At 34.7% G+C, this 21,338-nt stretch overlaps 1 protein-coding gene across 1 annotated transcript in view; it reads left to right on the top strand.

Annotated features, from left to right (window-relative positions):
* The window catches only part of LOC140438392 (uncharacterized), an 802,897-nt gene that overhangs the window by 313,092 nt on the left and 468,467 nt on the right, over nt 1-21,338 (top strand). The window contains exon 2 of the mRNA XM_072528074.1: nt 9,452-9,613. Within this exon, the coding sequence (XP_072384175.1) occupies nt 9,452-9,613 (162 nt within the window). The remainder of the gene's footprint in view (nt 1-9,451; nt 9,614-21,338) is intronic.

A 21,338-nucleotide genomic window follows, 5' to 3' on the forward strand; every position in this document is an offset into this window, starting at 1 on the left:
ACGCAAGGCATTCGCCGGTCCGGCGGGCCTCTCTCTCGTTCGGTGACTCATCGTAACAGACGTGAGCGGGCGTTACACTTTTTCATGAGTGACTCCGAGCCACAACCTAATTTAAGACGTTGTCACGTCAAAAAATTATGGAACACTTCGAAGAAAATGGCTGTCAGTAACTTTAAAATCGGAAAACCGGACTGTCATAACCGTTAATTCTCAATAGTAAACGAACAACAGTTTTTCTAAAGATTTCAGAGGATAGATGTCAACCAGCCGCTGAAGTACGTATCATTATTCATCACGTTAATGCTATCTCTCATTGATAATCTTAATCTTAAACGTTCAAAACATTGAATTGGTGACTTATCCATTATTTGGTCTCGATTTGGCACCAAATTAATTCTGTTCTTGTATATCGTTGATACATGCAAGACACCTGTCTTGCCTGGAAAAGTGTTTCGATCAGTCGTTCACAAGTTCACAAGAGTACTGATCTCTTTTACTTGTCTACTGCTATTTAAATACTAGACTTGGAATCCCGTTTGTCATGATATTAGAGAACATTTTATTAATAGCTCGTCAATCCGAAAACCAGCCATTGCTTGGAGAACTCCTTGGCAGAAAATCTGCTTAGCAATGCATGTTTTTCGTCAGCTTAAGTTTCTTTTCATAGCGCCACATAGTTGATTATTAGAGGCCAGCGTTTATTTCTTCCACAGCAGTCGATCTGGGAATTACTGATAATATTTAGCTAAAATCGCTAGAGAGTAGAATCATTGCGTCTCCAAAACAGCTTTAGTAATTGCGCAATTGTTTGGCGTTTGAAGGTTTAAAGGAAAATTTCAACACTGAGTGACCCATTCAGCATTCAGCATCCTTCTAGTACCGCGGCAGCTATGTCAGAAGAAGCAACTATTAAAGCAATTGTGCATCTGTCACGAACTGTGGCCAAAATCTTTTTATCATTAATTGCGTCATTAATTTTTCGTACACTTCCTTCTCTTTATGTTTTACATTGGTTTATTGAGTAAAGCAGCTGGAATAGATGGCAAAGCAGTGGAACTGCTTAAACACGCTGGCAAAAAAACCTGGAAAATCTTAGCAGGCATATTTACGAACTGCCTAAGTTCAAGATGTATACCTAACCACTGGAATACAGCAAATATAATTCTCATTCCTAAAAAAGGTAGCAAAGAGGATATCAAAAGCTACAGACTTATAAGTCTACTACCAATAATTTGCAAGATATTCGCAAAGATCATGAACAACAGATTAACAAATGCATTAGATGCTCCACAGCCACGAGAGGAAGCTGACTTCAGAAGTAGATTTAGTACCATAAACTTCGAGAACTAATGAGTATAGCTAAAGAATATGAAATACCGCTACATTAACATTCATAGATTTTGAAAAAGGATTCGATTCTATATATACCAAGGCAGTAATAGAAGCTTTGACCAACCAAGGCATTGACAAACCATACATAGAAATTTTGGTAAATATATATCGATAAACAAAAGCTAAGGTAACAATTTATGAAAAACTCGAGAATTTTCCACTACCAGGGGCGTCCGACAAGGAGACGCAATATCACCAAAGCTCTTCTCTGCAAATCTAGAAAATATATTTAGCAAAATGAACTGGCAGAACAAAGGAATATCCATTGATGGAGAATAATTCAGCCTTCCAAGATTTGCGGACGACATCGTTCTGATTGCTAATAATCCTGCAGAACTACAAGAACTTATAAGCGACCTAAATACAGCTAGCATGAAGCCTAAAAATGAACTTGACAAAAACAAAAACCATGTAAATCGAGCTAGTGGATGTTCAAGATATAATAATAAACAACACTACACTTAAGACAGTAGACGAGTATGTATACCTGGGACAAATAATACATAAATATGGCTCCTTACTCCCAGAAATCAACAGAAGAATGAAACTGGTTTGGGCATCTTTTGGTAGAAATGCAGTTATATTCAAATCGAAGATGCTACTTCACCTGAAGAAAAAAGTATTAGATCAGTGTATACTACCAATCATGACATACGGCTGCGAAACTTGGACACTAAAGAAAGGGATAATATCGAAACTTCAAAGTCACTCAAAGTTCAATCGAGCGATGCAAGCTAGGTATAACAAAGAGAGATCGTAAAAGAATACAATGAATCAGAAGAAAACCAAGGTTACTGATGTAATCCACAGAATTAAATTTTTAAAATGACAGTGGGCTGGACATTTAGCGAAAAGAACTGACAATAGACGGTCCACTAGAATTACACTATGGTATCGAAGAGGCCAAGAGATGAAGAAGACGTAAAAATTTAAGATTTAAGATAGGACTATGACATTATGAGACATAATGGACTGAGAATGATGATGATGATGATGATGATGATGATACATTCACTATTCAAAATTATGTATTTAACTACACCGACTACACCTGTGAAGAGCTCGGAAAATAGATTATGTCTTTAGGTCCATCCATAACATTACACTATTAATTAAACCTGTATGAACATCGTTGAAATATCTTTGAATTAATATCACGTTATATCGTCGATTAGCCACTACCTATGAATTATTCATAGAATTCAGCCGATCATTCAGCTGAGCTAGCCGACCAGCGTATATTATCAAGTGAAAGAGAAAGAGAATGAGAGAGCAAGAAAACAACTCACGAGAAATCCGGTCGTTATTGTTATTGGCTTCTTGCATAAATTGACTGCAGCGAGAATATGCATCTATCCGGTTGACACTGCTGCTCCAAATGTCTTTTTGAAGGTCGAATGAAAGTCGATACAGAATATAAAGACAGAATTACAAGTAGGGGGATTAAGTTTTGAAACATTAGGCGGTATTAATGGCCTGTTAAGATTATTCTACAGGAAATACGAATACTTAATGCGAAACGTGAGAATTATTAAAATTTAAAGAAAGAGAAAGAGAAATTTGGATTAATACGTTTGACCTTTAGTCGAATTACCATTGACGAAAGAAATATAACAAATGCTCATATATAATATTCATTGATCTTGAAACAGTTTCTTCTTTTTCGGAAGGTTCTTCGTGGATTTTGGGAATGTGAAGATTCTGAGATATATGTATGAAGTAGTAACAACTATGTTTAGGACAGGTGTAGGAGAGACGTATTGCAAAGGATTCAGGGCTAAATGTTATAACAAGGAAACTCTTTAATTGCATTCTTTACTACTTAATGTATGAATGTGTTAATAGGAAATGCTAAAAGGTAATTAGATTAAAGACTGGAACAGTGGGGACAATGACAAGTTCTTGAATAAAAAGTGTTAAAAATCTTAGTAGGGCAAAAACAGGTATCTAGAATTTTCTTTTAAAGATGAGGTTACCACTACTCGTCCTACATGTAAGATTATAGCTTTAAACCGTAAAATGATTGCCGTAAATCATCAATCAGCCCTGAGTTGTCCATTGTTGAACATAGGCCTCTTCTAGACTTTTCCATCTGCTTCTGTTCTGCGCCTCTGCTATCCAATTGGTCACGATTCTTTTGAGGTCGTCGGTCCATCGCGTTGGGGGTCTTCCTCGGCTTCGCTTGTCAACCCGTGGTCTCCACTCAAGCAATTGTTTTGTCCAACTGTCGTCTTTCATTCTTGCAACATGTCCTGCCCATCTCCATTTTTGCCTTGTAATATGTTCGATAATGTCTTCCACTCCGGTTCGTCTACGAACTTCCTCGTTTCTTATTCTATTTCTTAAGCTTATTCCAAGCATTGATCTCTCCATCTTTCGTTGTGTCCTTCTCAATTTTTCGGCTGATGTTTTTGTGAGAGTGAAGGTTTCTGCTCCGTATGTGAGGACTGGTAGAACGCACTGGTTAAAAGCTTTTTTTTTAAATGGATCGGTATATTTGTTTTAAATACGTCTCTCATTTTTCCGAATGCAGCCCAACCCAGACTTATTCTTCTGAGATTTCTTGCCATAAATAATAGTTTTATAATATATCTACGATCGGAATTCCAGAGAAATGGGGAATTATAAGGCGATGCATGGCGAAAAAGTTGAAAGATGAGGAAGAAGGAGGCGAATTGTATGCTACATGACAAAAAAATTCCAATGAAGTTGAAAGGCAACTTGTTTAAAACTTCCATAAGACCTGCTAGTATGTATGACACTGAATGTTGGCTTAAAGTTCTTGAATTCTGTTTTGAAATTAAAAAAAATTTTTGATATACAAATATAAAATCGCCAGTGGAAGTTAGTTCGATGTAGAAATGCTTCATAAAATCTAATAAAGTAGTTTGACGACCCGAGGATTACTTTTTTTCCACAAAATTTTCTTTAGCGTCCCATAACTAACAGGCTAATCATTTTTTGTAGAAGAAATGCGATTTCCGTTGTAGTCTATATTTTCTAAAATCTTGCTCTTGGTCATGCATTTCTATGAGATGATAAATTGTCAGATCCAACACTTCTTTAACGTCATCACTATCCACTTCTAAATTTATTTGCATGGCGATATCAACAACTTCTTTAACCGCATTACAATTTCACCAGGGTCTGGCGTCAATTCGACCTTATTGTCAGTGGAGAAAAAAAATAACAGACGCAGTGTTTTCCAGACACCATTTAATGTTTTTTGTGAAATTTCTTTCAAAGGCTGGCCAGTGATTTTCACTGCATTTAAAAAATTGAATTGTTTTCAAGTCTTTAAGAGAGAGCACGTTGTATAACTTCTTATAACTTTATGCAAGTGTGGAAATGATCGTCTGGTGTAATGAGCTTTGAATGTGTTATTGTTTGCGAATATGTACTTTCGCTGAACTATAATGTGAGGATGGTATAATCGATTATCGAGAAAGAGTGTGACGCTCAATAGATGAATCCACGAGATTTGAAAATCGCTTAACTCCGGGTTCGCGTAAGTCGGAGTTGCGTAAGTCGAGGTATTAGTGTATTATTCTACGGTAAGAATTGGATATAATTGACACTGCTTATTCCAACCTATAGCTAGAGCATGGTACAAGAAAAAGACTTTTACTCACAATCGGTGTCTAATCTACAATTTCTAGCATTCAAATGTTAGTTTACTTCTTAGCTAGCCATAAAAATATTTTTCGTACGAGTGTTTTTCTATAAATTTATATAAATTATTCTATAAATGAAAATTGTTGTTATAGTTATTTTAGATGTCAATAAAATTCTTTAAAAATAATCATTGTTTTATTTTGCTTTGATATCTGAGGCTCGCAGGAAATTGTTGTTTGTAATTTTTGCACAAAGTGTCGATTAAAAATGTATTTTCTCACTTGTCTGCATGTCCGCACTAGGCTTTGACTCGCGTGAGGAAAAATATCAGTTGACTTAAGTTGTGCACTTATCTTACTTCTCTCTACAATGGCGCTACAGCCCAAATAGAGCCTTGGCCTTCTCCAGATTATACCTCCAACTTTACCCGCGTCGATCTTCTAAAGGTTCTCACGTGTAGCAAATTTTGCGCATCCGCTGCCACTTTATCCTACCACCTTTTCTGTGGCCTACCATTTGGTCTTGCGTCATGCAGTTTAATATATAGAGCTCTTTTTGGCAATTGTTTGGTCTCCATTCTCACTACATGACCAGTCCATCGAAGTCTCTGAAGTTTAACAAATTTTGAGATCGGTGCCTCTTTGAACAGTTGGTAGAGTTCATAGCTGTACCTGGATCTCCATACTCCAGCCTCGCTGCGTTAATCTTTTTTGACACTCGGCTCTTTTAGAGTTCCTCCCAGCTTATACGTCATGTACTATTTGGGATTTTTCAAAACTTTATGAAAATACGCATGCCCGAAAAAAAAAATTAATCCTAAAAACATTAGTTATTTTAATTTCATACTAAATTCAATATAAAGTATTAAAAACTGCTTAAAAAAAATATATAGATACTCTACTTTATTAATGCAAAAACTAGTTTTACTCGGTCTTGCTATGAAAACGTACTCCAGACAATCCATAGTTTCGTTCGTGGATTGACGTCACCAAATGACTAAGTTAGGTTCATGAAATTTTGTAAGACCAATACTAAACTACAGTGCTGCTAGAAAGCGAAGCGCCATTCAGACATGTACAAAATTTTGGAGTTTTTTCTGTCTTAGTAACTCAGTTATGAGCATCATTGATTAGTATAAAGGCCTTTTTTATAAATTAAGATCATATTCACTATTCATTTCTAGGAACTCTTACCATCTTATACTAACTGATATTTTCGTGTAAAATGTGAAGATTCATGTTTGTAATTGAAAAAACTTAAGCTGGGGATGGCACAATGAAGTTTCTTGGAGTCAGTTTGCGATATGAAAATCGTAACCAGAAAACTCCAAACTGCTCTTAAATAATTGTTTGTATCATGAGTTGCATATTTTTATCGAATATGTACCAATAAAGTTTCTCTGAGCCACTAACCCTTCGAATAATTTTATTTTAACCTATTCCATAGTGGTTTCTTTATTAATAAGGTTAGAATAGAAGAGAATAACTCTTCATCCCTATTAATTGAACTCAACAAAGTCAACATAGTGTATGTAAAAATAACTGCCGCTTGTGAAAATAGTAGTTCAACCTATTAAAGAGTCGATTTTTTATTTATATTTATCGTGTTTTATAGATGACTTAAAAAGGCTTTCAATGTTTTAACTCATTAGAAAAGCATTAACATAGATGATGGAATGCGTGTGTCACAAACGGTATACTTGAGGCATCAGACCGCTTCTACGTTCATCCTAAACATTGGACCTACATTAAGATTTTTGTAGATAGGGATCCGTTCTGTAAAATTCGCTAGACTCCTCTGGAGTGTCGGTCATGTGGTGAGGATGGATGATAACAGACTGCCGAAAACAACTTTAGATGGTAAAATGCAGGACAGACAAACAAAAAAAGGCCACGTAATAGATTTGGGAGCAAAGAAGAAGTGAAAGCGGCGCGGGACCGCCGGAGTCCAGATATTGAAAGCAAAAATTGGTAAATGTATGAAGAAGAAGAAGAAAAAGAAGAAGATAAAGGAGATCTTTTTCTAAATGTGCATATCTTCTAGAGATGTTGGCGACCATACTGACCCATCTTATTCTATTCATAGCAGCTCGAAATAGATCAGTTGACGTAAGACCAGTCCATTTCCTAAAATTGGCTAGCCAGGATATACGTCTACGTCCAGGGCCTCTCTTACCCTCAATCTTGCCCTGTAGAATCAACTGTAGAAGTCGGTATTTATCATTACGCATCATGTGGCCGAAGTAAGCCAGGTTTCTATTTTTTATGGTGTTAATAATTTCTTTGTCTTTTCTTAGCCTCTGGAGAATAGTTATGTTACTTGTGTGGTGTATATATGAGACCCTCATCATACGTCGGTAGCACCACATTTCAGATGCCTCCAATCGTTTTATGGCATCTTCTGTAAGGCTCCAGCTTTCTACTCCATAGAGGAATACACTAAAGACGTAACATCTAAGAATTCTTATGTGTATATTAATACTTAAAGATAAGTTGCAGAGAATCTCCCTAAGGCTGTTGAAAGAGCTTCTGGCTTCTTCAATACGAGTTTTTATTTCGTAGCTGTGATCCAAAGTATCCTTAATATTGCATCCCAAAAAGCATCTTTTTTTCCACTCTTTCTAACGGTGTATCGTTAATTGTAATTTGGGCGTTTATGCCGGTGTTCTTACTAATGACCATTAGGAGATATAAAGGAGATACAGAACCGTAACGCCCCATATTTGTTTCATCAGAATGGACTAAATCAATAAATACAAAAACTCTAAGAAGGATCCAAAAACTAACCAACTACTTTAAACAAGAATGATGTCCTTAAGATTAAGGAAGAGTTACCAGCCCATACCATATTTTATAGACACATGCTGAAAAGTTCTTTAACACCACAAAGTTCTTTTTTGAAGCAAACACAGAGCGAAGAGTTATTAAGGTTGAAGATATCTCCAAAATCAAATTTGTGTTGGCGCACCTTCCAACAACCACAAGTGATGGAGGAAGTATTTCACAAGTACTACATGTGAGCCGATATTGAGCCGACTGAGGGCTACACATGAGTATCCAGGGCGCTAAGGAACCGGAGGTAGAATTGAACAGGCTGCATTGGAAGTTCTATTATTACCAGCTCCATCGTGCTAGTTTTATGCAGACGGTCGTAGCTTAGCGGCAAGATACTGGCTTTGTAAGCCAGAGCGCACGAGTTCGAATCTCGGCACCAACAACGACATTTTCATTTCTAAAAATGATACGAGCCGTTCACTGTGCTTCGAAGGGCACGTAAAGCCGTCGGTTCCCCTGGGCTAGTGTGCATCGACACTAACTACTTTAAACAGGGTTAAAGATGCAATTGGCGCCGGAAAAATCCGAAAGGATCTCTCCGGCAAAAAAAGCCATACGATATTATTATTATTATATGCAGATAGATGGAAATAAATTGAGGCCGGCTGGATACACTAAATAACCAAAGCCTGCGACAATCACTTGAGACCGAAGGGAAAACCATACAGAGAGATGGACGTCAAAGGGGCAACAAACTGAATTTTCGATTACATAAGAAACTCGTATATGTAGAACAAACTATGCGAGCATTTATCTAAAGCAAAGAATAAATATTATGATTTTCATTACCAATGAAAGTTGAATGACAAAAAAATCATAATACATAATGACGGTATTAGATTTTTGTTTTGATACAGGGCAGCGACAGCCGCTTATACGTATTTTGACCTCTTTAGGTCTCCTCAGAACGGTATAGCCACTGCTCTGAACCAAAACAAAAATCTGTTCCGTCCTAGACAGTAGTTATCAAAATAACTATATACGGACGTAACTACGCCATCTAAAAACAAAAAGAAAAAGAGAAATCAAACAATTTCTACCTAGCGAAACCTAATTTAAATTCTTACCACTGTGCTTCCTAAAACTTGCGAAGCAAACAGCTGGATAAATTACTCGGCAATGGAATCTAACATTTGCATTCCACATGCCGTTCATCCTGGTCAAAATTCGTAGTGAATTCAGTTTCTGGTACTCCAAACGAAGTAAGTAATAAAACATAATGACGGTATTAGAAAATTAGATTATATTAGAAAAATCTAATATCGTCATTATGTTTTATTACTTACTTCGTTTGGAGTACCAGAAACTGAATTCACTACGAATTTTGACCAGGATGAACGGCATGTGGAATGCAAATTTTAGATTCCCTTGCCGAGTAATTTATCCAGCTGTTTGCTTCGCAAGTTTTAGGAAGCACAGTTGTAAGAATTTGAATTCGGTTTCGCTAGGTAGAAATCGTTTGATTTCTCTTTTTCTTTTTGACAAAAAAATCGATACTACATATATTTGACTCTTAAACAATGTGCTTGTATGTTGTTATGTATTCTTAATAAATTATACCTATCTAAATATAGATAAAATTATACATAAATTCATTTTTTTTATTTCAGATTCTAGTTGAATATGACGACGTTGAATGGCAGAGACGTGAATGGATATGTCCACATAAAGATGGGTTATTCCATCTTTTTATGGTAGAACAAGTGTTGGTATGGGCACACCGCAAGGATCCATTGTCTCCTTCACATGGATCAGTGCTGTGGCCATCGCTGGTGAGTTAATTTTACGTAAACCTTTTTTTTATTTAGATTATGCATTTCTCGAGACGGTAACTAATGAAAATTCTTATATTCAATACTAAACATTGGCTTTCCGCATTGCTTACAGAAATTGTTCTCTGATGATACTGTTCCCTTAAATTATCCTAAAGTTGTCATGACAGTTAGTGGAGTAGATATACAGGGGAAACCAGGGTAAAAAAACGCGTCGAGTACACTACCTCACAGGTGGCGTGGAAATGTGTGTATACCATGTGTAATGCGACTCTGAGAATCGCGGTATCTCAAGAATGGTAACTCACATAATAAAAAATCCGACAGACCATTTCTGTAGAGAATTTTAAGATCTACAACTGTTTTTTTTATGAATCTTACCGTTTTTGAGAAAAGTCCAAAGACCTCAAATTTCGACCTTTGACCTCGAATAACTTTTGTAGCACATAATACGATCGATGGGGATTTTTAAAATTTTATTTGTAATGGTAAACCCCAACTCTCCACCAAAATTTATTTTTCAGGGAATTTTTGTTATTTTAAATATCTATATTGACTGGAGTATATACTGTAGTTCACTTTTTATTAGCGTTTCTAAAAATGACTAAATCTCTTCATGGAAAATCAATGAAACTTCATTTCTGCTGTAAAAGGCAAACTCTAGTTAAATTTTCATATTTTTGTTGTTTACCTTTGATCTACAATTCTTGTGATTTTATCTGTATTATTACCTAAATTCGCCGAACATTTCACGACAATATGTTCCTGTTTACACAAAGAATTATTAATCAAATATTCATATCCATCTAAAAGTACTATGTCCCCTTTATTTAAACTTGGCCAAGGTTATATTTAATGCGAGCGTGTATGTATAAATAGAACTCGCTAAAAATTATAGCTCAAATAAATTGAGATTACTTATGTCAACAAAATAAATGTCAACGACCTGCGGCTGCCGCGCTACTGTAATTACACGAAAAGCTTCAGTTCCAACTTTTGACGTCAATCAATAAATTAGTTATAGAGATTGTGAATCTCCTTGGTTGTTTATGTACGCCTTATTACTAATATTAGCGTTTTTCAATCAAAGTACTTCTTCGAGTTCCCTCTACATTAATTAATGAAGGTTGGCAACACGATAGTGTTTTAAGCCCGCCACTCACGTTCCAACGGCGCAGTACGATTTTGTCGAATGCAATTGCAGTGCAATAATGTTAAACGAAAAAAATACAAGAAATGTGGGTGGTGGTGCAAAGATTGGTTGCTGAAAAAACATAGTACATACTATCACATACATTTATTAGAAGAATTGCGATTACACCCAGATAATTTTAATTCTCTTTTGTAACATATTCGAAAATTATTTATTTTCTTTTTTACCATCTCTTCATTAGTATGTGCTTTCACCTCTTGAAATTTAACAACCAAAATATTCACAGCTTTTTTTCTAGCGGTTTTATTATGATATGATGTCGATTTTATTTTCCAAAGACACTCTTGTTCTTTATGTCAAAGAAATCTCTTAAAAACTTTTAGCTATAAGCCTTTTTCGAAATTTGCCAGCAAATGATTTTTTTGCAGTCGTACGATTTTGTTGTTGTCACAATATAGACGATCAAATTTACGACCCAACCAACACTGTCGTACTGCCGTAGACTGACTTGTTTGACTGCCGTCAAATCGCGCCGATTTGGTCGAATGGTGCAAATATAGCGTTTTTAAATAAAACGAGCGGTTAGAATTTATATAAATATATTTATTTATAAGTTTACAGTTCGGTACTCTCTTATCAACTAACTCCACTCATAACATCGTTACATATATATACCAAAGTTACTATGTTCTAGAAGATTCTGAGTAGCACACCTCTAATTCGCCTACGTGACGGGTTGTTCTCTCTCGCACTCGATACATCGCGAAGATTCTCGATGCCTTTTCGAGATGCAACCATTACATGGGCCAGCCGAAAGCAGGTTCGTAACAATACGATCAAATTACGTTCAATTTTGTAGCATTCGACAAAATCGTACTGCGGCGTTGGAACGTGAGTGGCTGGCTTTACACGTCTGTGCGGTTGGTCCAGTCTACGGAATGTTTAGTACATATTATCTGTTCTCTGTTCATAGAAAAACTTACTTAAAATAATCAAAGACAAAAAAAACAACAATGATAACTAACGGAATTCTTGAATTGATGGAGCAAAGAAGATAACAGAGAAACAACGGGGAGGAATATAAGAATAAACGGAAATTTATAAAACAAAAGATACAAATCGCGAAAGAAAAAGAAATGGAAGATAAATGCAGTGAAATGGAAAAGTTAGAATACAACACATATTCAATATGTTTAAAACAAAAGCAGAGAAATATCTTTAGTATTGATAGCACAAATTTTATAGCAAAGCGACAAACCTCAAATGCAATACATCATAAAATGCAAATGAGTAAACTTTAAGGGATTAAGCAATAACTGAACTCCTCAGTGACGGAGAACATAAAATTACTTTAATATAAAAAAACTAAAATGTCAGTATTACGTACCCACATTGATTTTTATAAAAATACTAAATACTATAATAATAAATATATTTTGGGTACTAGCGTCATAGTAAACTTATAATTAGTAATATAAATATATAATTACATACCTAAATACATAAGTTGTCTTCATCCGATAAGGAGGCATCCTCTTCATCATCGTCAGTTTCTTCATTTCCCACAGAAACGTTTCTTCCTTTGCTATGACACTTCTTATAGCTTCTTGACAATTGTCAGATGAAATTTTTAATATAAAGTCAGATAATAGTTGATGAACATCTTGAAGTTTAAATGTATTAACTCCACTATAACTCACACTTTTTCAGACATGTCCTACCTAAGCATTTCGCACCAGGTTTTCTTTGGTCTTCCTATCCTATCCCTTCCAACAACTTGCAATTCAGCAATTCTCTGTAAAGGATGATTAGCATCTCGACTTGCCCTAACCATCTTAACGTATCTTCCCTAATTTTGATATCAATTGCCATTTTTTCTCTTGAGTTTTAAACTGTCCAATATTTAATTCTGTACGTCATGATCTTATAGTTGTTTTATCGAATTTTCGGTCCATCCATCCCGTCCTCATCATCAATTTCCGCATTACTCCTTATTACCAATCCTAGGTACTTAAAATTATATCATTTCATTATCCAGTTTTCATCTTATTTATAGTAGTAACCCTATCTTAAAAAAACATTCTAAACACTCTCTTTTTGCCTTACCAAGTCTTAAACATTTTTCTTCGAGAGCTTGGTTCCACTGTTCCAGTTTTTGGTATAAATCTCTTTTCGTATTTCCTACTAACTCTATATCATCACCACATATTAAGCACCAAAAATTGTTTCCCTGTAAATTTTCCTATTATCTGATCTAACTCCAATTAGAATAAATACGGACTAAGCCTGACCAATCCCACTTTCACATAAAATGTATTAGTCTTCGCAATACTGGGTATAAACACTAGTTGTTACTCATACATATACCTTACAATTTTGACAGACTTATCGGAGATTCTTTCTTATTAAGCGCCCACAACAGAATCTTCCAAGGAACTCTATCATATATTTTTTCCAGACCAATGGACACGATGTGAACGTTTGTTTTTTGATTCCTATATTTTTCCGCCAGTTATCTTGTAATAAAAATTGCATCTGTTGTTAATCTGCCTTGCATAAAACCAAACCAATTTTCAGATGTTTTGGATTTTTCAGGTATCCGTCTATCTTCCTATTTCCCATATTTTCATGGTGTGACTCAGTAGTGTTATTGCTCTGTAGTTTGTACATTGTGTTACAGCCCTAAGATATTTCTTAATACTGCTCTGTATATATTTATTTCTCTACAAAAACATATTTCTTTATTAAATACGTCACTGTACTATATTTAGTTTTCCAAAAAAACTTACAGTTATCGTTAAATATCTAAATGTAAATTTTTATTACCTCATAAATCTCTCAAATTTATATTGACCCTTTCATATATAAGAACAGATTATTTACATAATATATCCGGGGCTTCTTCTTCTTAAAGTGCCTATCCGTTCCGGATGTTGGCGATCATCACGGCTATCTTTACTTTATTTATTGCAACGCGGAACAGTTCAGTGGTAGTCGTGTTATACCACTTTCGTAAATTTTGAAGCCAGGAAATGCGTCTTCTTCCCGGTCCTCTCTTACCATTTACTTTCCCTTGGAGAATCAGCTGGAGAAGGCCGGGGCTAACACGACGCAATATTAAAACTATTTTAACTGTACCAAACACTTGATCCGATCAGACCTATTTTTATTTACATGGTTATATTCCTTTTCCTTTTATGGTTATAAGAAATAATTTAAACCACACACTTGTATTTTTTTCGTTCTATTCTCACTAAATAGATTTTTAATAGTTTTTGAATTTACAAACTAGGAAGCCATAAAGAAAACGCCAAATCTTTCCCCGGCTTTAAAAGTCTCTATAAAAGCTGTTTTCACGCCCGCTATTATGACAATCAGAATATTCTTTCGTCTTTAGTCATGACATTTATGGCGCCGCTCTCACATCACAATCACATTCTCTATTCGGACGATTCATCTTGCGCTCTACGTACAATTACTAATCTCGCACTCTCAGTTAGAACAATCACATCGTGGTTCTCAGTTAATAGAACCATATCTTACCTTAGTGCACGTCTCGCTCTCTCTATTTATTAAAAATACATACTCGACATAGCAAACTGGTCATTTAAACTTAGTTATTTCAAAACAAATTGTAAAATAAAATTGGTTGTATTAACTGCTCGAATAAAATAAAAATACTTTTTTAGTCTACAATATTTCTTCAAAATCGATTTGTACCTTGCTTCGACGAAGATTAATTAATCAGAGTCTTTCATAATCAACCATTTAAAAGTTTGGTTATCGCCTTATGTTGGAGGAAAGGACATCCACAACAAATTGTTTAACACCTTGGTTTTTGTAACCAGATACTAATATACTATTATTCTATTCGTTTGGCATTTGTCTAACTTCCATAATTGGATCAAGCAAACATGCAAATTCGGGGTTTTTCCAAGTATTTCGATTGCATTATGTCTAATAATAGTAGTCAGATTTCACAAAATTGTATTAGGACTTTCTTTTTTATATTTCAGCTTATATTTTTAATACTTTTATCCTGAATAAACCTTCTTTCTGATATTTTAACATCCATCATTTGGTTTTTGGCCTCATTATCTTTTGGATGTCTTCTATTTTTGTTTGTTTGGCTTCGAACTTTAAAGTCCAGCACAAGCAAATGCTGTTGGCTTACAGTCTGATTGACTAATACCTTACATTCCTTACTTGACTTTCACCTCTACTTCTTATCCTGAAATATTTTATTTGAAAATTCCGTGAAATATTCTGTTTGCTTCTGAAAATTTTACCTCAGGAGACGCCAACATCTCCGTATAATTTTTTTTATGTTGGAGGTCTTCTCATTATTATGGCGTAAAAAGATTTTCGGACAATTGATGACTGAATAGCCTTTTCTATAAGCATTATGTACAGCACGATTTGTCAACAAACTTCAGATTCAACCAAAGTACAATACTCCTATTGCCCCGTAGGTGCCCACTAACATTTTTCTGTACCGCCTAGGATCCTTACTATATATAAAACTGCAATAAATAGTTCGTTTTTTAGAGAACTAACAGTGCCTGGTGAAAATCGATCAAATTCGTCGATCTAACACGTATACATATTTTTAAAATAATTATCAACCACAGAATACGATATTTGACATAAATAAATATGTCATTTTTACTGACTGGTTCAATAAAATTAAATTTTTAACTACTTATTTTAGTGTTGTCTTTCAATTATTTTGATTAAGTCAATGATCAACGTAAGGAGTAATTTCATCCTTTACCAACCATATTTTCTGATATAAAGTGAATAATGAATAGAATAAACATCAATTCGTCATTTTTCTCGCTTTTGGAATTATTAAATGAGTTACGAGCATGTAATATCGTGAGTCAAACTTGTTTGTTTGAATTGCATCGATGATGGAAATAAATTGTGGAAGACTTCTGAAGGAGGCGGCACACGATGGGTATATAGATTAATCATATTGTGATTGGCGGCGAAATAATGGACGTTTTGATTTATATTTGGCAGGAAATATTGATAGAGGTATGGTATCATTTTTTATCGTTTAATATCGTTTTATTGCGAATGAATTATCATGTTGTTTATCAAATATAGATATTAAATAATGAAAGTAAACAAAACAGTTCTATAAAATATTTATTAAATATTCCCAGAGTTTTCATTGGGAAAATAATTTGTCCCTAAGGATATTTGCTCTAAATAAAGTAATTTATCTCAATCTCATAACACAATAAAATTCGTAATGAAAAAAAAAAATAGTAAATTAATTTTACGTTGGACAAGGTATAGGAATAAGTGTTCATCTTTTCTTACTTGTTAAGCAGGTTGTTAAGTGAACATTTACTAAGATATTAAGTAAATATCTTATAATTTTGATTTCCCATTTTGTAAGGCGACAAATATTATTCCATATGTTTTTTTCTAATCTTCTGAATTTTCTTAACTGGTTCGTGTTAGGCCGGCCACTTACTATCAGGTACACCTGAACAGGTAGACCTGTCTGGTGTACCTAATGGTGTGTGGCTGTCGCCAAAGTGACCAATCACGATACAGATTGTTACTTTGGCCGGCCAATCACGAAGCTCGTTATTAACTGCTTTGTCATTGGCCTCTCGGCGGAATTTGCTGAGATATCGCAAACACAAAGAGTATAAAAGAGCCGCACATCTTCCGATCGGGATCTAGTCGTTTTACACTACTAGCCCCGCTGGACCTTGTTGGCTTGGTGCCACTACCACTACTACTTTGAGTTTTATTATTAATTAAGTGACGACTTTTCGTCGGAGACGTCGAAACGACACGACTTCATCAACTTCGAAGAAATACTTTTAATGGTTGAGTGAATACGAAGCCGTTGCTACGACATTACTCGAACCATAAGAGGTACAAGAACCGGCGTGTTGACTGAGAACGTTCCCTATCAGATAGACACGACCATTGAAATAGGAAAAGACAGTGATCTTAAAACTATTTCTGATCGTGTCGGAGACAGCGTTCCCTAGGGCCATTGACGGTCAAGATAAAAAGACAATAAAAAACACAAATAAAAGCCCCAAGCGGGCTTGGAACTGCTTTTCCACCCAGTGGCCGAGCTGCGATAGCACTTCGTCGCCAGAAACCTTACGTAAATAGTGACCGTCCTTACAGGATCACAAATATTGTTTACGAAAGGTAGTGACACGAAGTGAGGTCAGTCGAAGAGTCAACACTCTGTCGACGTTCTTGTATCTCTCGAGGAGTATGAACGTGGCCACACAGCGAGGTGTGAAGTGCCGGCAACTCTGTGGAACTCGAGGTATACACCGTGCCCAAAATACTAAACTCATATTTATATTCATGTAAGACAAGTCATTGTAAGAAAGTTTCGAACTGTTAGAGTATTCTGGTTGCCAGTGTCCCCTTGTCGAACACGAGGATGGAATCAAGAAACTTACGATCCTCCTCCAGAGCGGCGGCCGTAGAGCATCAAGAAGCTCCAAACACCATGGAGAATGCTACGGCCGTACGACATGGCGGAAGTAAATAGCCTTTCAGGCGACCTGAAGAACCGACGAAAATTCAGTTCTACCGGACAGGTGAATAAACCTGATGTGTGTGTGGCTGTTTCGTTAGGTATAACTGAACAGGTCTCAGTTTTGAACAATCCTTTTTTAAACAGTTTAAATTTATAGTTTAACGATTGCTAATTTTAAATTATTTTCGGTTGAAAATAAGTTTGACCATACTGAAAAATGTCACAATGTATTACCCCCTTTAACGGCGAAATTTGTTTTTTTTTATTTTAGCGAAAGGAGATTGTTCAACGATGTATTAAGACTATATATATTTTCGGAAAATTAAAAAAAATATGATAAGAACACACTTTATTAACAAAAATCGGAAGTCAAATCAGCAACTTAGTAAAAATAATCAGTACTGACAGTGGTAAATGTTAAAATATAAATATTTGTGATTGTTTTTTTCAAAATTTTTTACGGCTCGCGGGTTAAAAATTTTAACAGAAGGTTTTCATACCATCTTTAATTGATACTCTATGAAGTTTGGTAAAAGTTGCCAAATTTTTAATTTAGTATCAATGATCTTAAAACCTTAATTATAAAGTGATTATGAATGACTCCTTAACGACTTATTAAGGATATAAAGAGATCTGATAAGAATTATTTCCGAGAATTTTTAGTTACTGGATTTAAAACGAGTTCTAGGCAAGGCGAAAAGCTCAGGTTCGTTCGGAAAAATATTCCCATGAGATTTTTTTGTTTAATTACTTTCATGAAAGACCCTAAAATAAAGTTCAATAGATCGCCAAGGCGAAAAGTTGTTCAAATTTTTTTAAACATTTTTTTAAGCAAATTGTAACAATCAATATTTTGGTTCATGCAAATTTATTTTGAATTTTTTTGGATCATTCTGAACAAAATAAGTCTCTCTATGAATTGTCTATGAATGTTATGATAGATTTTTCACGTCGTTCAAAGCCAGCTTCTATAAATGTAGTTAGGTACAGAACACGACTTCTACGGGACACAAAAAGAAATATGGAGAATGATCAAAGGACAATGAAAAGATATGAACGAACTAATAAAAACGAAACACATTCAGAAGGAAACATGGGCAGACTACTTTCGATCCCTATTTGCTAAAGGTGACGATAATGAACCATCAACACCAGATGTGACGACAAACAAAGGAATAAAGATTGAGGAGGAAGAGGTAAAGGAAGCATTAAGGAAATTAAAAAATAGAAAATCACCAGGAGAGGACAATATACCGAACAAATTCCTAAAGTACGGAGGACCAGATCTGACCAAACAACTATTAAAACTAATCCAAAAAGTAATAGAACAATACAGAATTCCTCAAGAATGGAGATGAAGCATCCTAATACCTTTCTTCAAAAAGAGAGACAAATCGGATCCGGAACATTACAGAGGAATTAATTTATTAAACACAACACTAAAATTAACAACGAAAGTGATAAAAAATAAACTTAATGAAATTATAACACTAGCAGAAGAACAACAAGGTTTTAGATCAGGAAGATCATGCACGAACGCTATATTTATGAGGCAAGTGCAAGAGAAATCACTAGAATATAACAAACCGGCATATCTATGTTTCGTGGACCTTAAGAAGGCATTACACCGGGTCAAATTAAAGAACGTTATCCACTTATGGTTCGCAAGAGAAATATCTCTAGGAATAATCAAAACGATCGAAAATATCTACCAAAACAACAGAATAAAAGTAAAAGTAGAAGAAAAACTAACCGACCCTATTGAAGCTGGCAATGAGATAAGACAGGGAGATTCATTGATTCCTCTATTGTTCAGCCTGATTATGGATCAAATAATAAAAAAAACTAAGAATTAAAAAACGATTCCAAATGGGAGAAAAACAACTTAAAATAATCTGCTATGCAGACGAATACTACTCTCTCAAAGTGAAGACGATTTACAACGTATGTTGCACCAATTTAATATAACTGCCAGAAAATTTAACATGTTAATTTCCCCAAAAAAGATACAATGCATGGTTACACAGCAAACTTACTAAGATGAAAATTGGAACTGGAAGATCAGATAATAGAACAAGTGATGGAGTTTAAATATCTAGGCATCACATTATCTAGCTTCGGAAAGCTCGAAACCAAAGTGGAAGAGCAAGTGTGAATAATGACATACGCAGCAGAAACACGACCTGACACAGAGAAGACAAAAAGGATGTTAGAAACAGCAGAGATGAAAACACTTAAAAAAATTTATGGTAAGATACTGTGGGACTGTGGGACAGAGCTAGAAGTACAGATATACGACGTAGATGCAAGGTGGAGAACATCAAGAACTGGGTAAGAAATAGAAGAATAGAATGGAACGATCATGGAAGCCGAATGATAAAAAATAGAGTAGTAAATACGGCAAAAAACGGTTCCCCAATAGGAAGACGATCAGTAGGAAGACCACGAAAACGATGGAATGACAACTTACTGGAGGCACATTGAAAAACAGACGGAGTCATGTCTACATAAAAAGAAGAAGAAGAAGAAAACGGTGATAATTGTTGGCTTTTGGGTCAATAAATCGAATGCAGGTGTCTAGCTCTTTGGTATATTCGGGCTAATTTACTTTGTCAAAATTCCAACGGAGTCTTGGAGACTTTAGACTATGGATAAGGTGGATATTGTTCTCTTCGGTCCACTCCAGGAGTATTTCCCCATTTTCATTATTGTTTTCATATCCCGATTTGTTTTGGTGACTGTTAAAGTCCCCAATGTGTAAACTGTAGTTGATTGTCCAGAACTTTGATTACATTTATTGGCCATTTAGTTACTGGTGGTTTATATATGTTCTTGATACGAGTAGTTAAACCGATACTATCATAATAATAATAATGTGTTCATAATCTCTACTTGATAGTAGAGATTATAAATACATTATTTTCTCAGCTCCAGTCCGTCATCTTGGCATTTTGTATACTGTTATGCCCATAAGTTGCATAGTAAAATAATCAAGACCTGCGATGTTGCACGTAAATATTGAATATAATAATTAATGTATATTAATAATTTTCTTTCATTAGTTTATAAATCGTATCTCATGATACAATTTTATCAAAACGGTTTCCTGGTCAATATTTGTCTTAAAATTATGTGTACCTTATTAATAAAGCGTAAATCACGATGTCATCTAAAAAGAATAAAATCATATTTTCCCAGTGACATTATAAACCAGAGATAATTTTATATAATTAATCGTCTCAATTGTCTTCAGATTGAAACAGCGACTGAATGATTTATTACTTTAGTCATTAAATTTTCCATTATTTTTAGGGTCGGTAGAAACTCATTAAAACTTATTGTCTTATTAATGGTTTATTTTACTGAAGAAAAATATTTTGAGGACGCTCGTTGATTCGCTAATTAATGCTCACCGAATAAAAACAAAACAAAACAATGTATAGATTGTAGAGATAAATTCTAATGTTCAGTTAAATATACATTACATAAATTTTACAAATAAATACACTTTATGCTACTTTTGTGCAGTATGGGTAGCGTCGCGACGTTTGCTAATATATCTACTGTCTCTCTATTTTCTTTTTGCTCTCTCTATTTTGTACTCAGTCCATTATGTATATATATATATATATATATATATATATATATATATATATACAAACAACTAGTTTATTAGTAGCCAACCTAGCTTTCGGAATTGTTTTATTCCTTTTTAAGACGCTGTAATATAGATAAAAAGAATATGTAAATATTTACAAAATATCACAATTCGTCAGTGCAACTTACTAGTCGTTAAGATTATTTATAATAAGCTTTAACCCTCAACATTAATAACACAAACATAAAATAATGGACAAAATACATTCTAAAATTTTGGTAAGGATAGTAAAACTTTGTTTATTCTATGACATCTTTTGATGGTGTGTTTTAACTCTGATACATAGAAAACAAAAAGAAATAAGATTAAAATGTAATTAGGTGTTCTTAATATTGTATTTCTTTTCAAAAACCAAGAGGCCCATACTGGGTAATTTTTAATT

This window comes from Diabrotica undecimpunctata, chromosome 4, assembly GCF_040954645.1.
Source record: "Diabrotica undecimpunctata isolate CICGRU chromosome 4, icDiaUnde3, whole genome shotgun sequence".
Lineage (NCBI taxonomy): Eukaryota > Metazoa > Arthropoda > Insecta > Coleoptera > Chrysomelidae > Diabrotica > Diabrotica undecimpunctata.